The sequence below is a fragment of the Balearica regulorum genome, chromosome Z (assembly GCF_011004875.1).
Source record: "Balearica regulorum gibbericeps isolate bBalReg1 chromosome Z, bBalReg1.pri, whole genome shotgun sequence".
NCBI lineage: Eukaryota > Metazoa > Chordata > Aves > Gruiformes > Gruidae > Balearica > Balearica regulorum.
The window spans coordinates 37,188,880-37,213,280 of NC_046220.1; the positions used below are offsets into that span (position 1 = coordinate 37,188,880).

The 24,401-nt window shown below is 38.2% G+C and overlaps 1 protein-coding gene across 2 annotated transcripts in view; it reads left to right on the top strand.

Moving 5' to 3' along the window:
* Positions 1-498: 498 nt before the first annotated feature.
* Positions 499-24,401, top strand: part of AUH (AU RNA binding methylglutaconyl-CoA hydratase) — a 118,806-nt gene continuing 94,903 nt past the window's right edge. Inside the window, exons 1-3 of one of the 2 annotated variants that reach the window (XM_075741278.1) lie at positions 499-866; positions 7,964-8,031; positions 8,128-8,215. In XM_075741278.1, coding sequence (XP_075597393.1) covers positions 653-866; positions 7,964-8,031; positions 8,128-8,215 — 370 coding nt within the window. In that variant the 5' untranslated portion in view covers positions 499-652. The remainder of the gene's footprint in view (positions 867-7,963; positions 8,032-8,127; positions 8,216-24,401) is intronic. The other variant, XM_075741277.1, reaches the window with a different exon arrangement.

A 24,401-nucleotide genomic window follows, 5' to 3' on the forward strand; every position in this document is an offset into this window, starting at 1 on the left:
AGCCTTTTATCTCAGTGTGCTGAAAGAGGCGCTACCCGGTTTACGTTACTGACCATGGTTGCTTTAGTCAGCGCTGAGGCCACCACCAGGCCTGGGCATGGCTGTGATACCTGAAGAGAAGCAAAAGCAAAGAGCTCATGTGCTTTCATTCTGGTACCACCTCATACCGGCCAACAAAGCCTGAGCATGTTCCCTTTAAGATGGGCTCTAGATAAGATCACCACAAATAAACGTGCTGCCTAACTTCCACCACTATTAAGAACTCTCAGTACAACTAAATGGCAATTTTTACCAATATGAACTTTTCCACGCACCAGTGTATTTCAAGCTGTGTGTGAAAAATCTCAGATGTCTTCTGCGTAACAAGTCTCTTCTCACCACGGCCATCAGCCGGGGCCGGGGCCAGGCGCCGCGCTGCCACAGCCGCCCCGTCCCCGCGGGCTCCCGCGGCCGGCGACGACCCAACGGCTCCCAGGCGGCCGCTGAGCGCGCGGAAAGCGCGCCGGGGCCTCGCGCCTCGGTAGCGGTATGTGTGTGGAGGGGGGAGGGGGCCGTCAGCGCCCCGTGCGTGCCGCAGCCGGTCACGTGGGCGGCGGGACCGGGGCCGGCGGTCGCGAGAGGCTGAGGCGGCGCTGGCGGCGCAGGGAGCAGCATGGCGGCGGCGCTGGGCGGCCTGGGTCTCCTGCAAGGACGAGTCAGGCTGGCAGCCGCAGCCGCCGCGACCTCCTCTCTCGGCCGGCCTGGCCGGCGGGCGCCGGTGCGGGGAGGCGCCGCCACCGCTCTCCCCTCGGCCGGGAGGAGCTACAGTTCTGAGGCGAAGGAAGAGGAGGAGCTGCGGGTCCGGTACCTGGATGACGAGCACAAAGGTATCGAGGGGAAGGCGGCTGCGGCGGGGTGATCCTTCCCCACTGACCCAGCTCCGGCAGCGCTCGGGCAGCCGGACCGGGGTGACCCCTGCGCGCCGCCGCGGCACTGTAAGCCGGCCGCCACGGCGGGGCAGGGAGGGGGAGGTCCCCGGGGGAGGGGCGGGTAGAAGAGCAGCGGCTCCTCCTCCTCGGCACCACCGCCGGTGGCTTCTTCGCAGGCTGCTGGGAACTGCCGGCATGGCAGTTGTATAACTGGGTCAGCTTGGTATCACTTGGCTTTTCTTTTTCAGAGTACGACACGGTATGTACTGTGTGTGCGAGGTACACCTTTCTGAGTTGGCATCGGTGGCCACTTTAATGGGAGAAAATGAAGTTTAGCAGCAAACTACTGCAATGGTGCTGCATCCCGCATCTGTCTTGCTTGTGTGCGGGGGCAGACGAGGACACAGAAGTTGTATCCGTGTTTTCTGTTCTGGAAAGTATAGCTTCGGCACTCTCGCTCATCTCATGCAGCTTTCCTAGTACCCATCTCACCCTCCTCCTGGCTTTTAGTGCTGTCAACTGCGGATGACCTAGTTCTGCTCAACTATACCAAGAGTCTTGCTTTAACCCACCTGGTTAAACAAAGAAAGAAAATCGATGTTCCAGAGTGATCTGGAGCCAGTAAATCACAGTATGGACGCTTTATACTTCCTCTTCTGGTTTGGTCCTCACCAGACTTTGGAGATGTTCTTCCACTGGAGGTGTTTCACCTTCTTTGGTGTTTGTCACTTCCTTCCCATTTGGGTACAGGAAGGCTAGGAATGGTGGAGAAACAGTAAGTGCATGCTCTGTTCCTGAGAATGTATTTTTAGAGCCATGATGGTATACCTACTAAAGTGGAGAGGGCCATAGTGTGAGGTTCTGTTCATCTGCAGCACATGAATCTCTTTATGTGGATAGTATGTATTGAAATAACGATATGTTGGGATGCACAGTTCAGTTCAGCTCTTTCAGCATGTTAACTCAGTTATTTCAGACTTGTGGCAAATTCAGGCAAATGCCTGTGAGTTGAGTATGCATATATGTAAATTTGTATACATATCCTGAGAGGTAACTTTAAAACTTTGAATTTTAGCATGAGGCTTAGAAGATTATTATTTTCAAAGGAAAATGCCGGCTCTACTTTCATTTGAGGGCAGATTTTTCTGTCACTCTTAAGGGTCAGTAAAGTTGATGATGTAATCTAATCCTGAATTCTGTCTTACCTGAATTCTGTCTTCGTGATTGTTCTGTTCCCAACTCTTTCCATTTCCTTTAAGTTCTTCTTTAGTCCTGTTTTCTCAACCAGCTGTGGAACTTGGAATTAGTTTTAAACATCCATTTTAATTTTCAGTTCTTTCCATTGAGGAGGAGGCAAGGCAGGAGCAAAGAAGAGTTTGAAAAATGTTGAAGGAGGAGTGGTTTTGCTTGTTTGTTTTGTACTTTTCCAACAAGTGGTAGAAAATACTTCAGTACTGCCTAAGATCATGATTTTTTATTTCTGCTATTACACTACAACCAGTAGAAGTAGGTACTATGTTCCAGCTGTTGAATCAGCTAGAAATCACTGCTTTTGTAATGTTATGAAGTTGTTTTGTACTGTGTGTCTATCCTGAGTTCATTGCTGAGTGTTTTTGATGCAGATACTGTAAGTTTGATTATGCAGGGAATTGAAGGAGGTTTTTGAAGAAAAGATGCAGAGGTAGCTAAAGTTTTTCACATCAGTAGCCCACCTGTTTTTATTTTTTCAGTCAAAAAATGTTTTTGAAGGTTTCTTTTTTCATTCTTTCTCAGAATATACACCTTTGTTAAATGTGGTATTAAAAATGCCCCAAAACATGAAGCATTTGGAGTGTTAAATCAACTGTGGATATCATAAGGAAGGAGTCAGCCAATGTATTTTCATTTCATGAATTCTCTTCAGGAGAAGGGATTTTCTTTGTGTTTGCCTTTCAGGAGGACATAGAAAAAAATACTGTTTGTTAATAAAGGTTAAGACAAGGGTCTAGAAGTAAGCCGGAAGGAATCATAAGCTTCATATGCCTCCTTCAGCAGCACAAAGAGCAGCCCACATTTTTGCAAAAGAAGCATATCTGCTTCTTCCCCATGCTGCTAGTACATGCTCTCCTCCTTGCTTTGTGTGTCGAGTTCATCTATCTTTATCTGCTTACAGCCCGTAGTACCCCTGCTGCCTTAGGATACTAACTCCATTTAAGCCCCTGTGGTCTTTCTTGCTCTTCTCTAAACTACCATTCATTTTTCCACCAGTTCATGTTCTAGACCTTCACGAGTGGGACCCTGGTGCCATTGCCTCATCGTATGTCTTCCATTACATACTTCTTGACTACACACAGGGACAGACCCTGTCCCTCTGACTACCTTTTATGGCGTACACATGCTCATTTATGCTGTGGGTATCATGCTCTTGTCCATGTCTAATCTTTCTGTGCTGCTTGGAGAAGGATTGTGTTGTCCAGGGGCTTTTACAGCTGAGGATGCTGGTCAGGCAGGAAAACTGACAGTTAACTGCCTCACGTAGAGGCATATACCATGTAGCTCTAGGCAAATCTTTCCCTGCAGGCAAAGTAGCAAACTGTCCTGCTTCATAACACTTCCGTGTGATTCATATACCACAGTTTTTGGGAAGATGTTAAACATAAACTGAAATGAGACTATATTTGAAAGGGACAGTTATGGGAATTTTAATTCCAGACTTTGCAGCTTACAAATTTGAACTGAAGTAGAATACAAAAGATGTGAGATTTTTGAAGAATGTGATTGCAAAATGCCTGGGTGTTCTGAACACATTGCAACTTGTGAAGCTTTTAGTATCAGTTTTGTATGAGTATAGGTGAATGCCAGTGTATTAGTATTTTTTAATTATATATATTTTACTTTATTTGAGATTCTGTTTGATTATCACTTGAATAGGGATGAAACATATTACAACTATTGACGTTTCAGAACTTTTAGCCAATTTGCATTAGCGGTCTCATTACAAATTTTAATGAACTTAGGGCTTTTGCTTTTTAAGTTATAGATGGAATTAGGAGAAATGTCTCTGTGATGTCACTTGACTCAAGTGTTGCAGTGTCACTTACTGGAATCTGATACAAATATTTGTAACATTTACATTTTACAGTAGAAGGACTCTTTGTGCTTATATTTTCCAGCTGGTTTTAGTTCAGTTAGAGTATGTACAACAGCTTTTTGGCCTCATCAGCTAGAATTTTAACATACATAGGATGGGCAGAACAAATATGGTCTCAGCTGAAATTATTTGTTCAGAAATTGGAAACTGATAGCTAGCTGATAAATTGGAAAAGCTTTCCCTTCTTTTGCTCTCTTTAAATAAAGCAAGGCTGAGCAGATGAGACCTACTAATTTAAGAAATGCAGGAAAGATTTTTAAGTGGTGTTTAGAGATAAAAAAGGTGCAGATAGGGGTTTTTGAAAAGTGTTTTGGTGTTTTTTAAAAACGCTGCCTAGTACACATCTGTATGATTTCCTACTTAAATACTTCTTGATAAGATGATCAATGGAAACCACCAGAATTGTGCATGATACACTCACCATAGATTCTTGTCTTGCTTAAGAAACTATTTCAGAATAATAAACTTCTAAGTCAACTTGGCTACATTGGTTTATCTGAGTGGTTAAGTGAGATAAGCATAAAAATTACTTAGCTCTCTTTGATTCTCCCTCCATTTTTCAGTGCATAATTCAGATTCATTTATTTTTTTTAGTTGTGAACAAGTACATTTGAATAGATCATTTGTGTGAGCATGTATACTTAATACAAATAAATGTATTTCCATGAGTACTTTTTATGTAGATGTAGTGAATCTTTCTAACTCAGACAAAATGACTAATAGGAGTGTAAAGTCAGGATTTATTTGCAAGTAACCATTTAATTGTGTTTCTAACAACAAACACTGAGGATGAATATTTTTTGAAAAATAAAAAGTGCAAGATAAAACAGATAAAAATCGTTATTTAAAGTACGATTTCCTGTGTGCTGATATAAAGTGTAGTTAAACCATGATCTAATCACTTGACTTAAATTGGTCCACCCTGTTTTGTACAGTATAGAAAGAAATATGATCTCTCTCAGGAGTTTTAAATAATGATAGCATCATATATTTTTGCTATCACTCTTAAAATACAGGAACCTTTCAATATGAGCTGTTTATATGCAAATCCCAAATTTAGTGTATACTATGAAATGAGGTTGTTTCTGGGAATTCACAGGTATTTTGAAGCTATCTTTCATGTATGTGTGTATCTTTATCTCACTGAAAGACATTTTTTGTTTTTATTATATATGACTTTAATTTAGTTTTCTCTTAAATGTTAAGAATTGTGTCACAGGCAGCTTTCTGTTTTGACAGAGGTAACATAAGCAGAGAACATATTGTACATTTGCATATGCTTTTCCTCTGATGATTGGTTAGGCAAGTCATACACGGGGGTATGACTTCCTATATTAGACAGCTTTGGGAATCATCCCAGACCCTTGGAGAGCCTAGCAAATAGGGTGAAAGTTTTTAATATGTTGATGTAATTTTTAGTAGATGCATGTCATTTGCTGAAGAGTGTTCTGAAATAGTGTGGAGATGACTCCCAGGGAAAACTAATTAATAGTGAATTTAGCATTATGTGAATGCTTATTCCTTCTTAGTGTATCTGCCTTCTTTGACACCATACAGATACTAGAATAATAATAATAATTATTATTATTATTATTTCTACTGTTACTTGATGAATTGGATGATGAATTTTTTTTTTTCTTTTACAAATAGATTTTTCAAACTTTTTTTTTAAAAGATTTTGGAAAGCACACTTATATGTGGGTGCTTTAGGAAGAATGAACCATGATTAAATTCTTTGGATAACAATATAACAGGTGTTTTAAAATACATAAAAATAATCAGGTTTTCTGTATGACTAACAATACTTGTCAGAATGGTTACCTGTATGGCAGTATTGTCTGAAAGCTTTGCTTATTTTTTTTCTTTTTCTTTTCTTTATAATTGAGTTGGTGAGGCTCTGCAGTGTTATATAGAGTCTGAATATTCTTTTTTCCCCTGGTTAGGGAAATTTATCCCATCTAAAATTGATATACCCATGTGACGAAGAGTTTTTGCCAGCAGATTCTTGGGGTGGGCTGGGGAAGGGAGAAAGATTAAATTCTCCGTTGAAAATCATGAAGTCTATTCTTCAATTTTTGTTTTGTGACTTTGAACATGTACTTATTCTGTCTGTAGTTTGTTCACTAATGAATACATTGGGAGAACTTCCCAAATCTTCCTGCAGTATTAAAAAAACCTGAGCATTTGTTTTAAGGATGCCCAGGTACTATAGTAATGGCATATTAGAATAAAACTGACTCAAATGAGAATTCAAGGAACATCTTTTTGTTATATATAGTTTTCTTGTGTAAACCTTTTATGCTTTTACTTTTGTGGTTCTTGCTTCATGGTTTTGGTTTGTTTTTTGTTTTTTTTTTTTCCTATTTAAGAAATAGAACAGCTGTGTGGGTGTCATCTGTATTTACCTCTTATTTTTCTGGAGAGGGAGGCAGAAGTGGTAGATTTATGACTTCATATGACACTGCTAAGAAGAATCAACTTGTATGATTTGTCTTCAAGGATCATTTCTCTGTAGGAAAAAAAACCTAAATGTACTTTAAAGTTAATTGGAATTTCCTTCTGAATACACTAATATTGGTGGAGCAGCAGTCTTTGGACTCTGATGGGGAGAAGAAGAATACAAGTGTAATTAAAAAGCATTTATTTCCTAACTGAAGAACAGTTTAGGATGATAGCATCTCGTTTATTCAAACATCAGATTTGCAGTGTGGCTTAGAGTTTAAAATCAAAGCCAGATTAAGTGCCTTTTTGTTGGTTTAACCTGTGGTGCTGATTTTGCCTAATCTACTTTGAACGTGTGGAGTATTTGAATTTGGAGTAATCCTCCTGAAGAGTAAGTTGTGACAGTAGAGAAAAGTGCTAGGGACAGAAGCACTGCTTGAACGTTGTTGTTTGCTTAACAAAACATAAAGAGATTCCTGCGTAAGTGCTGAATAAGGACCCTTGCAGGACATCCTAGATGATTACCTCCAGCCATGGGGATGAACAGGTGGGAATTTAGGCTTACAGAACAAGGGAGTGAAGGTCCTTGGGGTTAGCCAGGTGCCTCTCCCCTTCTAAGAGCTATCTACGTAGCAATTGGTTGTACCGTGGGAGCAAGCAAGATGCATGTAGTGTGTTCAGGAAGAAATTGTCTAAAAGATTGGTATAGGTTTGGTAAACTTAGATATTACCAAGATAACCTTTTCAGGATTTTCCTGTTTGATGATCATGCCTGTTAAGCTGAGAGGAGGGCAAAATAAGGACAAACAAATTATGTTTGTAATGCAACATTCAAACCAATGCATATATAATCAGTTGGTGAGACAACTGTTCTCGAAGTGGATTAAGGGATCTGTGAATGTATGATTGGAGCTGTGTACCAAGCATTAGGTGCAGTTTTTGTGTGTTGGGGGAGATTTTTTGTATGAGTTTTTATTTTTAAATAAAAGTTCAGGTTTCCCATTAATAGCATTCTTTCTGTGCTTGTGACGTCCTTTTACCTGTATCAGAGTTGCTAGTCTTTGCTGTGGTAGCACGTCTTGGTTTGAGAAGTCTCTGAAGGCAGGCTGTCTAAATATGGAAACATATGCTTTACAATTAAGTATCTTTCCTGATTGCATGTCAGCACTTCACACACAAACATGAAATTTGTGCATGCAATTGTGTAATTATACATTCAGCCTTTGTAAGCTCTATTTCCATGTGAAGGTGTGAAGGTCATATTTTTGTTCTTAAAATAAATGTCGTTTCTGTTGAACACTGAAATGTTTAATGTTGGAAAATGTAAGTCAATTCATATTCTTTCAAAAACTCAGTGGTTAAGTGATTACACTAACATTTTTTTGCAGTCCTCGATACTTCTATAATTTCAAAATAATAATTTACATAGATAATATGTATTTTACTACATTGTAACAACGATACACTTTTTCTTCTCCTCCAGGAATTGTGGTGCTTGGATTAAACAGATCTTATGCCAAGAATGCACTTAACAAAAATCTTTTAAAAATGGTAAGTGAAAAGAATAGTTTTAGTATAAAGGTGAAGTATTGGAATTAAGCACTTTAAGAAGTGTTTGGTTATTCCCCTTCCTCCTTTTCTCTGTAGATGTCAAAAGCTGTGGATGCTTTGAAATCTGATAAGAAAGTACGAACTGTTATATTCCGGAGTGAAGTCCCGGGGATATTCTGTGCTGGTATGCAAACTTAATTTTCCTGAGAAGCTGGAAATCTGTATCTCATAGTGCACAAAAAAAGCCCAGATTGCAAGGAAACATGTCTTTTGTATATATTCATCTCAGTAGCAAACAAAACATTTTTGTATGATTTTCCTTAGTTGCTAACAAGAACCAAATAACGGTTTTATTCTTTCTGTGTCATAAAGTATTTCAAAATATGTAATAAATTATTCAGGGTGGTGGAAAATTATTTAATTGAGCTCCTAGAAAGTCTTACACGTACTTCAGAATGAGGACCAAATGATACTAGAGGCCATATAAAGAGGCTGTGTAGAAAGCCATATCAAACCCATATTTTAAACACATTAAAATTAACTTTTAATTAAAGAAACATACTTAAAATTAATTATGAACATGACTGTTACTGCAGACTAAATGTATTCTCAAATAAAAAAAACTCCAAAACCCCCAAAAGCAACACGTCAACCCACATATATCAAGCAGTACATGTGTCCTGTCAAAGTGCTCAGGAAAACAAAAGCTCTCAACTACCAAACACTACGAAAGAGAATTTGTCAACATGTCAAAATCAATTGAAGGACCCATGTCTTTTGTGAATAGTCTCCTTTTTTCAGATGTCCCATCCAGTTGTTATTTTGTTCAAATTTAATTTAAATCCATTTGAAACTGAAAACAGAAGTAAATCAGTTTCTTCTTTCTAATACACAAATAGAACTGTCAGGAAAGAGAAGCAGATCAGTTCTGAAGCCTTTCTTTTCTGATGATTTATGCAGTCATTAACCTTGCTAGCCACACATAACATAATTAATTCAGGTTTAAATGCAAAATAGTTTTTCCAGTTTTTCCGTATGTAACATACCTAAGTACTTTTAGTTGAGTTTAAAATTCTTTTTTGTTGTTTTTAACAAGTCTGTTTTCATCCAGATACAGTTTGTTACTTACAAGGCTGGTGAAAAGAATTGTCTTGAAAAAAGGGAGTAATCGATTCAGCATTTAGTAATACATATAACTAGGTTAAGTATGCATGTATTGATCAGTATATTTAATTTAAAGGTTGTATCTTGGTTTAAAACAACAAGTTTTAAAAATCAATTGCTAACAGTCTTCAGGTAAAAAAGTTTAAAAGCTGTGGTTTTTAAACTGATGAAGAACGCAGCATCAGAACAACACATGCAACTGGGGTTTCAAATTAGGTGTTATGTAGTTCATATAAAATAAAAAGGTGGCCATTAGTTGAGATTTGTTATCAACTGTTTTATTTTTTTAAAACTTTTTTTGTTTAACATCCATGAATTTTATGGTAGTGTTATATAGGAAATATGAGAGCAGAAATACTAATTTTGAGGGAGAGGGTCTCAGGGATGGTATTGATATTGTATTTACAAGCTCCAAGTACTTCTCCAGTATTCTTTGTTGGCTGACTTGCAGAGCTGTTTTGGTATTAAGATTTAATGTAGGCTTAAAAACCCCTCAACTTGGAGTATGTATACACAGCTGACTGTAGACAAGATGCAAGGATGTTTATGAGTGAACATTAGGAAGGAAAATTAGCACTGAAAAGAGGAGTGTGAAAGACCATGGCTGGACAGCTATATCTGGACCTTAAACGAGGGAGTAGAGATAGGGTATGTGGGCCAGGTGTCTATTATTGGTGGAAAAAAAAAAATGACCAGCACAAAGAGGGTCCTAAGAAAGGAAACTCCTGCAGCTGAACTGCTGAAATAACGGAGGTTTTGACAGTGGTAACTGAAGTTCAGGGTGAACCAGAAGCCTTGAGACAGAGTTTGTCAATGAAAGAGCTCAGTGGCTGGAAGGGTTGCCTCTAGAGATGACTTTAAGGGGTGTCTGTAAAGAGAATGAAACTAGAGAAAGCATAGTGGGACATGGAGAAAACAGGTAATGGCTTAGGGAAGTAGGATGAAAGGAGGAACATATTGGATGTAACAAGGCATTTTCTGGAGGGGACGTACTCGGGAAATTCAGTAGAACAGAAAAAAAGTGTTTTCAAACTTGAAGGACAATGTGTTGTTTCAAGAACACTTAATTTCTTTAAAAAATGAAAGGATCATCCTGTGAAATGTTGTCACATATTCTTATGCATCATAGTGCAATTCAATTAGGCTAAACTTTGAATGTTTGCTTTATTTTTTGTATTTTCTCAATTATGTTTTCTTGCTTGCATGTGTGGGAATGTATGGTTTTAAAAATACATTTTTTATGATGATTTTTTGGACGACCATCTGATGTTTTACAGACCACAGATTGAGAAACTTTGGCCTAGAATGTAATTCTCTTTTATGTGTGGAATGAAATCCAAGATCCTTAAATCTTGCCATTCCTCAGCTATCAACAAAAATCTTTGAAAGCCACAACCCAAGTGTCTTGTTTCCTTCTAAGGGCTAGTCCACAAAACATGACATCCAACTGTTTTTCACAAATGACAGTGTGGGTGATTAAAAGATTTAAACTCTGTTGATGGCTGCTGGGGATTTGAGCATGAGTCCAATTTATGGCATGTTCACATAGTGAAATGGAAAGGAAAAAAAAAAAGGAATTGTGTAAAAGAACATAGAGATGTGCCAGCAATCATGTTCTTTCGTTTCTGCATAAAGATTCACTTTGAATCTTTTACTACTGTTTTCTTTGTATCTTCTTTCTTATGCTCTATACATCCATGGGTGCAGAAGGTTCCTCATTAATGCTTTAGCGCTGATCAAAAGGGACACCTAGAAGTCAAAGAAGAGCTTGGCTGCATTATTTCTTGGCAGTGTTCCATCCTGCAGGAAGGCACTGTCTGTGCATGGGATAAGGCAGGTGTCCTGTGGGTAAAAGTTCTGTGATCAAGTAATTAAGAGCTATGCTGTGTTCACACAAGGAACTGAATTACATTTACATAGGCAGTTTAAATAGCTTCATTTTTCATTAGTAATGTAATTTTAACATATGTATACTAGTGATATTGCTCAGGTAGTTTTTTGAGGAGATTTTCATTATTTTTCATCTTCAAAACATTTCTGGAAATGTAAGTGTGTACACAATACTGTTGGGAGATACGGTACTATGAGGAATGGAGGAAGAACTGTCTGCAAGTTGTTGCAAAACCTTATTTTGGAGTGGCAGTGTGTTCTGGAGACAATCTTAGAGCTTCTTCTGATCTTAACTACATGAGGTCTGAAAGAAGGTACAAATAAAACACATTCTCTCAAAGCTATTTTTTGGTTTTCAGATAGTGTTCAGTAGTATTTGTGGTCCGAAGAGTTGAGCAGGCTAATATTGCACCTTAAAGCTTTTATTGTTCAGTTTCCTAAGACTTTGAATAAAAGGCAAAATAATATTTATAGAACTTTCAGTTATTACAGACTTTTGCATTTGGAAATGTTGTTTTGTCAAGCTGAAGCCTGCTGCGTGATTCCAAGTCTTCTCCTTTCTTTTTTTTCTCTTTTTTTTTTCTCTCTCTCACTCTTGTCTATATGTCTGGTGATGTGAAATGGAGATTATGTTATGTTTTGCAAAGACAAACTATGCATGTTTGAGATCAGGTAATATTATTTTCTTTTGAAACAGTTTTATTTGTTGATGATTATATTAATTAAAGAAGCAGACTCCTCTTATATTCCTTTCTTCTCCCCTTTCGACCTGCTGTTCTTTGTACTGTTGTTTCCCCTAGGACTGTCATGGTCCTCCAGCTCTCTTTTTATGTTCTGTCAAGAAGGCATTTCTATGTGTTTTAAAAAAAAATTATTCTTCATGTGTTTGTCTCAGGCAATACCTTATTGGCCCATAGTCCATTGATTCAGCTTACAGCTCATACTACTAAATAAAACCCAATGCTACTGTTTTACAGTTCAGAGTAGTTACTGGTTTATTTTCCTTCTTCTGGTGCCTGGCCAGCGAGGACAGTTGCTTAACTCTGACTGTCGCAGTCCAGTCAGAGATTTCTTTCCTAAAAGTCCACATGTGAGTTGTTGTCAGTTTCCCTGCATCCATCCATCCTCCATTATGCAGAAAAGCTCTGCCATCTTGTATGAGAGGAGAATGAAATGCTATGATTCCCTAGAGGAACAGACCACTCCTGGGTTTCTTTTTTGCATGGGAGAGTTAGAAGGAAAGCTTTCAGGGGCAAGAACCTCTAACTTCTTGAGATTTTTTTGGTGACTGTGTTTAGAGTGTAATTGTTAAGAACAAGCTCTTCACTATTGCTTCTACAAAATGAACTGCACTAATTGAAATAGAAGTTGTGAGGTTGATGAGTTACTCGCTTTGTATATGCGTGCACGAAAAGAAAGCAAGTTTTGGGGCAATTTTTAGTTGATTTTAAAAAAAAATGTTGTTCTTTGGAGACCTTCTTTCAGAAATCTTTGAGACCTATCATAATATGGATAGTTAACTTATTTTTTTTGTTGTTGTAACCAGCTTTCAAGACAATTTGGAAAATTTTGATGTTGGAGCTCTTCAAACCACTTTGCCCTAAAAGTCACTTTGCTTGGCCAATAAAGCCCCCTCTTGGAAAAGCAGAAGTAATCTTTCTGCCAGCAAAAATTCATCGTTCGGGTCTGTGGTGTGAGTAAAGCCAGCACAAATACTTTTCCTGTTGGCATAACTTGTCTACATCAGAATTTTGTTTCCAGCACAGCTGAATTGGCTGTGTGGTGTCTGGTTCCCGGCTGCAATTTCCAGCTGGTGTAGTTTTTCTGGCAGAAATTTATGAAGTAGACAAGTCTGGTAGAGCAGATCTTGAAGACTTCCTCCTTTATGAGGTTTTGATGTGGAGGCAGAGAGGAGTTCCATAATAGCTCTCAAATACTTGATCTACTTTTATTTTTGTAGAACTAAGAAGAGTAGTAGGGAAGTATTACTGTGGGTGTAGTCTCCTTTTTCCCTCCAGTCTCTGTTAAACAAGCAAGGAGAGAGGGTATATTTTCCCAGAGCATATTTTGGTCCTCCGGATTCCAGCTCCTGCACAGGAACTGAGAAAAAAGTTCATGTATTACTCCACTGATCTCTTTTGAGGATTCAGATCATACATGAAAATACTGTAGTGTCTTTTGAATATTTTTGTTGCTGTACATACATTTCATTCCCCAAAATAAATGTCTTCAGAGGTAGATTGTAGCTGGGTTCTTTCCTCTTTTTTTCATTCCAGACTTTCACTAAGGTTCAAACTAGTGCTGGCTGCCTGTAGACACTAGCTTCAATTACAGTTGCATTTCCCCTAGAGCAACATGAGTTATGTGAAATCCAGCAAGTTGGTCAGCCGTGTGACAGCTACGTTTTGTGAGAGTGTGCATAACAATCAATCTGTTGAGTTTGGAGTCTATGGCTTGCATTTGTCAGACATCGGTTATTTTACTTCTTAATTTTGTTTCTGATGTTGTTTTTCTGAAAGAACTGATAGCTGTCATGATTTTCTAGAGCATGTGTTGAACAACTGAGCCAATAAAGAGTGCAGTTAGGATTGTGGTTTGATCCCCTAGTCTATACAGAAAAATTCCCAATAAGAAAAACTGGTTTAAATGTCTTTCTTTTGGAAGTACCTCCATCAGATAACTCCAGATGCTACCCTGAGGAGGCACACTGAATTTCAGAAGAAATTGGAATGACTGTGGATTTCTGAGAGCTAGAAAAGTTCATCTTAAACAAAAGCTTGTTCTTGGCCTTAAGTACAGCAGAGCTGGTGTGTTCCTAATTAATCACTTACATGATTCTAGTATTGCAGTGTAGTTCAGATGAGTTCAGTGTGTTATTTGATACATTTTACTCTGCCCATGTTTACCTTAACCTTGTGGCTAATTGTAGAAGAAGGTACTGGGAAATTAGCAAATAAAAATTGCTTGTAGTTAATGCAGCACATGGTGGCACAGTAAATAGCTGCATGCTTAGTTTATGCTGCAAAAATAGATAAATATACATACACCTTTTAGCTGCAGAAAAAATACAAATGGGAGGTTTCCAGGAAGTTTTTCAATAAGAATATGATAATATAACTATGTACTTTCCTGTTGAGGAGGCAGGCAAAAGGAATGGGTGGAATTGTCAACAACAGTGTGGTCTTTAAATCAGCTCTAATCAGCTATGATACTTTGAGCTAAGAAGCACTTGTCTGCCTTCTCATTGCTGATTACAGTGCCTGACTTGAGAAAAATTTAGGAAAGGTGGGATTTTTTTCATATATAGAGCTTTCTTAAAATTAATCTGTAGTTGTGAATGGAGTTTTTAAACCAGTGTATTGGGTTTACATGGCAAGGTTTTGGTAGGAGAGGGGTAACCTCTGTGAGAAGAGACCAGGAGCTGTCCCTGTACTGGACACAGTGAGCTCCAGCAAGCTACAAAATGGACCCATGGCTGCCCAAAGCTGAGCCTGTCAGCAATGCTGGTGGCACCTCTGTGAAAACATATCTAAGAAATGTTAAAAACCCATGTAGAGAAGCTGTGAGAGAGAAGAGTGAGAAAAAATGTGAAACAGCCCTGCAGATGCCAAGGTCCGTGAAGGAGGAGGTATAGGAGGTGCTCCAGGCACCAGAGCAGAGGTTCCCCTGCAGCCCATGGAGAAGACCATGATGAGGCAGGCTGTCCCCCAGCAGGCCACGGAGGACCGCTCTGGAGCAGATATCCACACTGCAGCCCATGGAGAACCCGACGCTGGAGCAGGTAGACGTCTCCTGAAGGAAGCTGCAGCCCATGAAGAGCCCTCTCAGGAGCAGGCTTCTGGCAGGAGCCTGTGCAGAGTAATCTGTGCAGGAGCAGATTTTTGGGCAGGTGCAGCCAATGAGGGACCCACATTGGAACAGTCTGTTTCTGAGGAACTACTCCATGGAAAGGACTCATGCTGAAGTAATTCTTGAAGAAGTGTGGCCCATGGGAAGGACCCACATTAGAGCAGTTACTGAAGGACTGTATCCCATGGAACGAACCCTATACTGGAGCAGGAGAAAAGTGAGGAGGAAGGAGTGCAGAGCCGAAGTGGAATGGTCTTGCTGCAACCCCCATTCCCCATCCCCCCCTGCGCTGCTCAGCAGTGGGGTAAGAGGTAGAAGAGTTAGTAGTGAAGTTGAGCCAGGAAAGGAAGTAGGGTAGGGGAAGATGTTTTTATTTCTCACTATCCAAGTCTATTTTTAATTGGCAATAAATTTATCTTTACTAAGTTGAGTCTGTTTTGCCCATGATGGTAACAAGTGAGACATCTCCCTGTCCTTACCACAACCTGGGAGCTTTTCTCTGTATTTTTTCCCCTGTATTACTGAGGAGGGAAGGTGAGAGAGCGGCTTGGTGGGCACCTGGTAGCCAGCCTAAGTTAATTCACCACATCCAGTTATTATGGATTTTCCAAAATAAGACTGAGGCAAAACCTTTATTCTTGGAGAACTATGACGTCGAGGATGGACTGGTCATATAAAGTCTCAGAGGAACTTTTGTAAAAAATGAGCTAAATAAAAGCAGTCAGGAAACTTTCTCTCCAGTTGAGTGAGTAGTGACAAGTACTGTGTAATTAGTACTGTACCGAAGCTAAAGTGGATGAACTTCAACAGAAGAGACTAAATCTGTAGCTGCTTGGTTCTTCATTCCATCCCTTACTTGAGGTGCAAGATTCTTGTCATCAGGTTTGTACTGGACGTGTTTAGATGTCTCTCTCTTCCTACATTTTGTGCTCTAAACACTTGTCTATGAAATATTGTGGGTAACTCTCCTCTAGTTTTTAATTTCTCTAATGACAACCTTAGTTTAGTTACTCCTTTAGTGGAAGGAACAATTTATAAAAACATATTTCTGTCTAAGAGAGACTCCATTCTTCCACTGATGGAAGACTATTTGAATTGAAAGTACTGTCAACCACACTGTACTGTTCTCCTGTATCAAAGTTTTTCATAGCCTGTAGTGGAAGTAGAGACAATTTTATTCACAGCTAATATTGCCACAGCATAAAACTTAAAAAAAAAAAAAAGTTTCTGATAATTGATTGTATTCAGCTGGGATGCTACTTGTGGATATTTCTGTGCAATTTTTCTTCCTTTTTTGGTCTTGAATGAGCTGTAGACTGTAGCTCACTGTGATATTTGAGCACAAAGCTGATGAATAACAAATTTAAGATCAGGCCATTAGTGAAAGATAAATTATGAAAGCCAGCTAGAGAGTCATATTTTTAGCAGTGTTTTTCCTTGATTGATGTAATTTTGAGATTTGCCTTTTAAAGCTGATGAAACAGAACATCTGACCATTCCTTCTCTTGTGTGGCTGGTGACATCTAATTCAAAAATGGAAATGTAAAATGTAAAATTAATTGATCCCAACAAGCATTCTTCTTTCTCCTTCCTTATTAGAACTGAAGCCATCTTGGACTTGAGAAACATGCTATTACTTAGGATTTACCTGAAAACTAAATCTCTCTGAATTGGTCCTCTAGTTACATGGTGATTCTTGCCAAGCAGATTCAATGTTTTTGTGAACAGTGACTTAAAACAAATGGTCAAGCTAATGCTTTACTAGTGTAAGGCTTACCTAAGGCTGCACTCTGTAATGCAATCACATGGAGCTACAAACCAACACCTACTTCAGTTATTTAAAGTATGGGGTTATTTTACGTGATGGATATCTGTCTTTAGAACTAGTTTTGAGCAATGCAGGGCTGTACTATACTTGGTGTCATTAAGCTGACTTACGTGTGCTGGAAAGTATAAAAGCAGAATTAAAGTGTGTATTTGGCTGCTGGAGAACATAGTGAGGTTGTGTTAAGTTTTAACTGCTGATTAAAAAAACCCGCCGTTTTTAAAAATTATTCTATTTAAATACTTTAATGAATTGTCTTAGGCTTTTAACCATTAGAACAAATGCATACAATGAATGTGATATTTTCTGGAAATATTTTTTTTCAGTGAAAACCACAAAAAAACCCCTGTTAAATTCTAAGTAAAATATATTTCTGAGAGTGGAATTTGGTTAGTTCTTCAGTTTAACCAGAGGAGGGTAACAGGAAACGGGCATGACTTTCCCAAAGCCCTTGAAAAAACTGTCGTAAATGCATAGTAAAAATTGATCAAATTGAATGCTTAAAATTATTAAATTGAAATATTAGTTACTAAGTAATTTGTTATTATGTTCTGGAGAAGCAGTCACAAAGCATAGTTATACTGGTTGAAAGAGAAATGTATTTGTTTGGATTCTTGTGTATGGCAGCCTGAGTTGTTCCCTAGGGTACCCTCTCTTTTGACTAGCTTTACACAAAACCTAGGGAGACAAACATCTGAAGGATATACTTAGCCATTTTGAGTTCCCGTCCTACATCTAGTTTATACTAGTTTGAGTGAAAAATTTGGGAGTGCAGCTTGTTGTTTTTTGGGTTTTTTAATGGAAAATAGAGGCTTTGAGCATAACTTTAGAGCCAAGACTTTTATAACCAAATGACTGAATGCCAGTTTATTAATGAGAATAAATGTAACCATATAGCTTGCAAATAAGCAAATTAAACAGGATCCTGAACAGTTGGAGAACTTCTGCAGTTTTGTGAGATGTTTGACACAATGCTCAATATCTTTTGGATGGTTACAGAAATAATACAGTCTCTTGAGTAAAAATTTGTAGTGACTTGGAGTGCAAACTTGACACAAGCAGGAGCTGTTGAAAAGTATCTTCAAGTTTGTCCCAGAATTTAAATGAAAGTGACATCTTGTCAACATAATTATGAAGCAGTGAAAAGCACCTCACTTGAGTACCTGGAATAATGAAATGCACATGCAGACCTTACTTAAAGTGTTATAATGAATTTTCAAATAGTGGAGTCTTTTCTGGAGTGGATTTTACCAGAATAGACTAAATTAAAATGGGAAAAGATACCAGATGGATGCAGAACATTTTGTGTTGGGAAAGCTATGTTCTGCAGTGGATGTCGTTAGGTGGTCTGACAATTTGTTTTCCCAGTTCCTCTTATAAAGAGACTCTGCTTTCTGGATATAAAATATACCCAGATTTTTATTTCAATATTTAGAGAATAATCAGAAATAGTTTGTTCTGTATTTGTCATCTTTTTTTAGTATGCTTTTCTAAGGTTTGATCCACAGATGTCTTTGGTGATGTAACTGGCTTATTTGAGCTTGTATGGATTGGAAGTGCATCTTCAGTAGCTATATTATGTATCTACTGCAACTGCAATAGATTTAATTTTGGTTTAAAAAATGTGTTCTACAGTATTTCAATCAGATTTATACAAACCCATTTTTTCTAGGTTACCTGTGTAAATGACTTCCTGCGTTTCATGTGCTTGTTACAGTTGGATTTGTCTTTTGGAATGTAGTCCTTGTGGCACTGCTTAGGAGTTGTGTTAAACTTCATGTACAGCTACTCACTTAAATGCATCACACCTTCTTTTTTTTTTTTTTTCCCTTTTCTATCCTGTATCATTGAGGCTTGTAATTGGATGACGATCGGTGCACATGACACCATGTAAGAAATTTTTACAATTACCTATGTGCGTAACATAGAGATGCACAGATGAACTTGGCTGTAATAAAACAGACCTAACTGGAAACTTGCATAACCATCGACAGACCAGTTCTGGTGTCTGTGTGTGTATCAAAGTCTGAGGACTGAAAGATTCAGCACTGCTGAAATCTTAGATTTGGTAGGGTACACTACTGGACAGGATGCTGTATCTGAACAGTCTTTGTTTCTGTGGAAGTGAGCAAAGTCTTCTTGGTATGCATGAGATTCTCCTGTTCAGGAAAATCCTTAGTATGATGTAATTTGTCATCTTTAAGCAAGCTATAGGCTGTGTAGCTTCTTGCAGGTGTATTAGAGCTAGGTAACTGTTGATTTAATGTCTAAAGCTACAGGAATATCTGTGTGGCCTTCACTGGTATTTTTAGGCTCTTTGAAGTCACAGGGCATTTCAGGTTCGTCCTCTGATACCATTTAATGTATCAGCTTTCTGTAGCGCTCTGTTGATCTATGTGCTAACAAATGCTTTGAGTATTAGTGGTCTTATTTTACAAACTTGTACTGGTTATGGCTGGGATGGCGTTAATTTTCTTTATAGCAGCCTTTATGGTGCTGTGTTTTAGATTGGTGACCAAAACAGTGTTGATAAGATACTAGTGTTTTAGCTGTCACTGAACAGTCCTTGCACAGCATCAAGGTCCCCTCTGCCAGTGAGTCAGCTGAAGGTGGACAAGAGCTGGGAGGGGACACAGCTGGCACAGCTGACTTGAGTTGAGCAAGGGAATATTCCATAACATATGATGTCATACTCAGCAGTGAAAATGGGGAGTTGTTTTTCCAAAGTAAACTTTGCTTGGAACTGGTGAGGCATTGGTCTGGTGGATGATTGCTTTTGCATCATTTCTTTTCTTCTTTTTTTTCCCTCTGCACTTATTAAACTGCCTTTATCTTAACCCACGGGGTTGTTCTCCACCCCCCATGCCCCACTTTCTTTTGCTGTTCCATTTCTCTTCTCCGTCCTGCTGGTAAGGAGTGAGCAAGCGACTGGGTGGGGGCTTACCTGCCAGCCAGACTGAAACCCAGTAAAAAACTATAGTTTTGTATGACAACAGCAATGAAATCTTGAGTCATTAGCTGGGGTAGCTCCAAAAATGTCCTATATGGTAATGAATACCAACATTACTATAATGTTACCATACTCTTTTTTAACTCTGCTAGTGGGATGCTTGAAGTCACTTTAAGCCTGTTCCAACAGGTGTTGCAGCCCTAGAGGGTTATTCTTTTTTCCCATTGTATTTTCAGAGTGCCTTGGTGAACTGTAACTAAGAACTCAGTATTTAGGGAGGTGCTTTTTAGCTATTTTTAATCCAAAAGTATCTTTAGCACTATTCACATAGAAACCCAGGTTTTGGAAAAAGATTCTTTCTGTACTTCTAGTCCCTCATGGCTGGCAGTTTGTGCAAACTTTGAGAGATGCCTTATGAGGATTGTTGTTCTCACGGCTTTACCTGTGGACAGTTGCAGTTTTTTAATGGAGTCTGGAATTGCAGTGCCTCAGAGTATTAGGTGTTAGATTACCAGTTTGAGATATATTCCTAAATTACAAAATGTTGTTTGGCTGTCTTTCTTTATAGGCTTGCGTCAGCAATGTGCTTTTGCTTTAAGTCTTTCATTTCAAATCTTGGGATAGAGAGAAAGTTCTATATAAGAGTGAAGACATTTAATTTATTTTTTTCAGATCTCTTGAAAGCTGGGTTAGTATCCTAACCTGCATTAAGACAATTCAGGAACTTAATCTGTGTTTCCAAGCTGCTTGTACATCTCTGTAATAATACATTTTAGATTCCCATATTGCATATTTGCATATTTTGAGATGGAATTTTATTTATTGCACAGAAAACACAATGGACTTTATTAGACAGAATTCTGTCCTTTAGTAATATCCAGTTGTTCATGGTTTGGTGATGATAGGAAGTCAGGAGGGGTGTTGAGCAATTTGGTTGACTCCAGCATGATACCAGACTCATTTTAACATGATTATGATGGAGGGTCACTATTTTAGTTCATGTAATTCTCACTCTTTTCATCATCTTCAAATCCTAGTTAAAAGAAAGCAATCAAATCTTTATTATGTGTAAATTCCATGTCTGTCATAGACTCTCCTACATCTTCTCAAAAGCTGCAAGCTTAGTTTCAGATGTTGGCTGGAGCTTTTGCTACAGTTTCAGGGCAGGCATATGGATCCATTTTTTTGTTGGATGTTACACTCACTCGTCTATGCTCCATATAAAATGGTTAAAAAATGTGGTTTTAAAGCGGCTAAAACCAGGTGAAGATTACTTTAATAGAAAGATACGGAGTATTGATTAGCCTTGTTAATACTATGTTGATAAGGATAACTTTGGGCTAGGCCTGTGCTACTCAGGACACCACTGCTAACTGCATTTGTGCTTAGATGAGCCACTTAAGAATTAAGTTCTTTATGTACCTCTGAATATTTGACTTTCCGCTGCAGTGTATAAAGTCCAGATCTCTTCCATAAGTATTAAGTCAAATTGAGTGGTCATCTCCACTTGAAATACTCATGTGGTGTCTGTGGGTATTTGATGTCTTGATTTGTGAAGAAAGGCTGCTGGTTTTCTTCACAGTTCTCTGAGGTAGGTTGTCATAGTGCACTGTATGAGCTAACTAACCTTTTGCTCTGGTGTACTAAGTGCCTATGGCACCTGATTTCTTTATTGGTGAGGGAACTGAGCCTGCTTTGCCATTTATATCTGTAGCTGAGAAAACCTGCTGGCAAAAATAATCTGCTCTCATGTGCTTGGTGGTAATGTGTGCTGGAAATAGAATACATGTGCGCAACACATGGCAAAAATAGTTATTGCATGGTAAAGAATTATTTTCCACTTGCTCTTGAAAAGAATAAAACGATCATGTAGCAGAGGTATTTAGACATATCTGAATCTATGGCATTTTCATCTTAAGACAATTTACAACAGATAGTTTCATATCTGCTTCCTTCTATAAATGGTGTAGAATAACACACGATGCAACTATTTATATGTGTGCTAGTTGCCACAAATATGAAGAAAAACTTCCAGTAATTAATTTTTACATTTTCTTCTCTTGTCTTTGCCTGCTACTTACCCTGGTTTCCTTTAAGGACACCTTTGTTGTAGGTTTAATGCAGTAAAATGTATTTTTTTGCAGCATCTAAAGTGAATGTACCGCTCTTGAAAGCTACAGGAGAACAAAATAACTGAATCCACATAAATGTAGCATGGAGTTGCTTATATATTCACAGTTATAATATGTTCATGCAGTGACATAGGAAGAGGTGGAGACCTGGCCATAATGAAAATTATATGAATCTTGTGTGTAGTTTAATTCTTTTATATGCAGTCAGTGGACATTTGTTTTATAGAATCATAGAATGGTTTGGGTTGGAAAGGACCTTAAAGATCATTTAGTTCCAACCCCCCTGCTGCGGATAATATATACTTTTCAAACTGTTTTCCTTTGTAAAAGTAATATAGGTAATATGAAAATGAAGAAATTCTGAAATGTCTCTTCAGATCATTTTCTCCTTGTAAAATTTTTTTTCCTATTTAAGTGCTGATTCCATATATATGTTTTAATAAATAGAAATATATGTGTGCTTCTGTTTATACACATCAGGCAACTCTTTTATTGTTTTACACCAGAAGAAATTTAAAAGATAAGTAAAAGAAATGCTGTTACTCTTAGTCAGATCCTGCCTGTTTTAGACAAAATACAGTCCCCCAAAAGCTATTTAATGATAAGAAGGTGCAGATATGTAGTTGTCTACAATGTTCTCCAACTTAATGTTGGTAGTTTAAGTTAATACTGAAGCAGCAGAGTTTTGTAGGATGTAAGAAATTTAGGTTTGGAATAGTCTCTTGTTGAGATTTTAACATGTCTTTGTGGAATTCCTGTCACCAGCTGGAACTTGCTGACTGCATGTGGATGGACATGGTTTTTAAGTGATTGAGTTCTGGGCTCAAATACCACCAATCTGTATAATTTGTTAAGCTCCTCCAGATGGCAGGTAATATTCTAGTGTTAGATCTCCTTTTCTTTCCTTTCTATCTCTGAAGTAATTTGCTGACAAGTCTATTGGATAGTCTTTTAAAAATAGAATAGATCAAATATCTGAAATTTTTTAAAAATAACAAGTCCTTAGAAAATAGAATTGAGTTTGCAACATTGGGGCTGAAAATATATTCAATGGATGGGAAACTCTGCCATTTGCAAACACTTTTGTTTATTTTTCTGAGTCAGTTTGAAGCCTTTGGGGACACTGGAATAAGGGGAAGTGAGCTGCTTAGCATGGTGCTTATGAGAAATAGAATTGCAGCTGCTATTTTCCTGTCTGACTTTTGTGTGAACAAAGCGTAATTAAGAGATGTTCCTGCTCATGGCTCAAATGCTTACTAGTCCTTACTTTCACACAGTACTGTGTGGAATGGCAAGACTTTGGCCTTGAGTGCTAGCCCAGTATTAATATGAGCCAGAAATGTTTGTGCAGGAATGCCAGCCATTTTAATGCTTCTTTTTTTTGTTTGTTTTGGGGGTTTTGGGGGGGTTTTTTTTAGTTCAAAGATTTAACCTTTCTGAATAAACTTAAAGCGGCTGAAGCTGAGCTCCATATCTTTAATCTTGAAGGCTTTTCTTCTTCTATTTGAGTTTTCCCACAAAAGTCCTTGTTCTCACCTGCTATAGCTTGAAAAGATTCCCAGTCAAACTCAGCAGTCACCTCATCTAATTTTTCTAAGGCCATTACTTCAAATGTTTCCTCAAGTTTATTTGTGGTCTGCTGTATGTAGAGAATGATCATCTTGTAATTGGGAGGCAACAAGTCATGATTATTGTTACAGATATTCTTCACAAGGCATGTTTATTTTCATATACTACATGTATTATTTACCTGCTGCTTTAAATGTTCTACTGAAAGTATCACTAGCTGCATAGCTGCACAGACACAGAATCTAGTGTCACTCAATCTTGATCTGCTGGAAGTTTCCAGCTAATATACCAATATGTCTAATACTGATCATTTGCGGGGAGGTGGAAATGGGCAGCTAGAGAGATACTGGGTGATGCCTTTCAAATCAAGGGATGGGATGGAGTCTAATGAAAAAGAAGAAAAAGGCTTTCACCCACACCTTCATCTACATTCAGGTGATTTAACAGTTCAAATTGTGGTTTTTCTCAGGAATAACTCCCCCTTTCTTTAATAGGATTTATGCTTGAATACTTACTTACTTCAGGACTTCTAAAGAAGAGATTCTGACTTTCTCCTTTTTACCACATAACACACTTCCTCCTTTTCTATTTACAGCTCATAAAACTGGGTGTGCTTTTAGTTAACTATTTTTGTAATTATTACTAATCAAAATAGATAAACCCAGCAGTATCAATTCCTTTTAACATTTAAAAAAACATGTGCAGTGGTCAGATGTATGGTACATGCAAAAGATTTGAGTCAGTCATCTGTAATAGTGCAATGAAAGATGTCTATTTTTTTCTGATTACTTAATTTACTAGAAATCAAAGTGGAACAAACAACAGGTTGCTCAGAATTTCAGGTGTGTTCATATTTCTTTTGAGTTGAAAGGCTTAGTACTATTTACTAAGAATGTTCTGTCTGAATATCACTATCCATTTAAGGTAAAAGAAGAAAGGTGAATGTCACCACTAGCAATTTTTAGGAATGCCTGCTTATTAATTAGAAGAT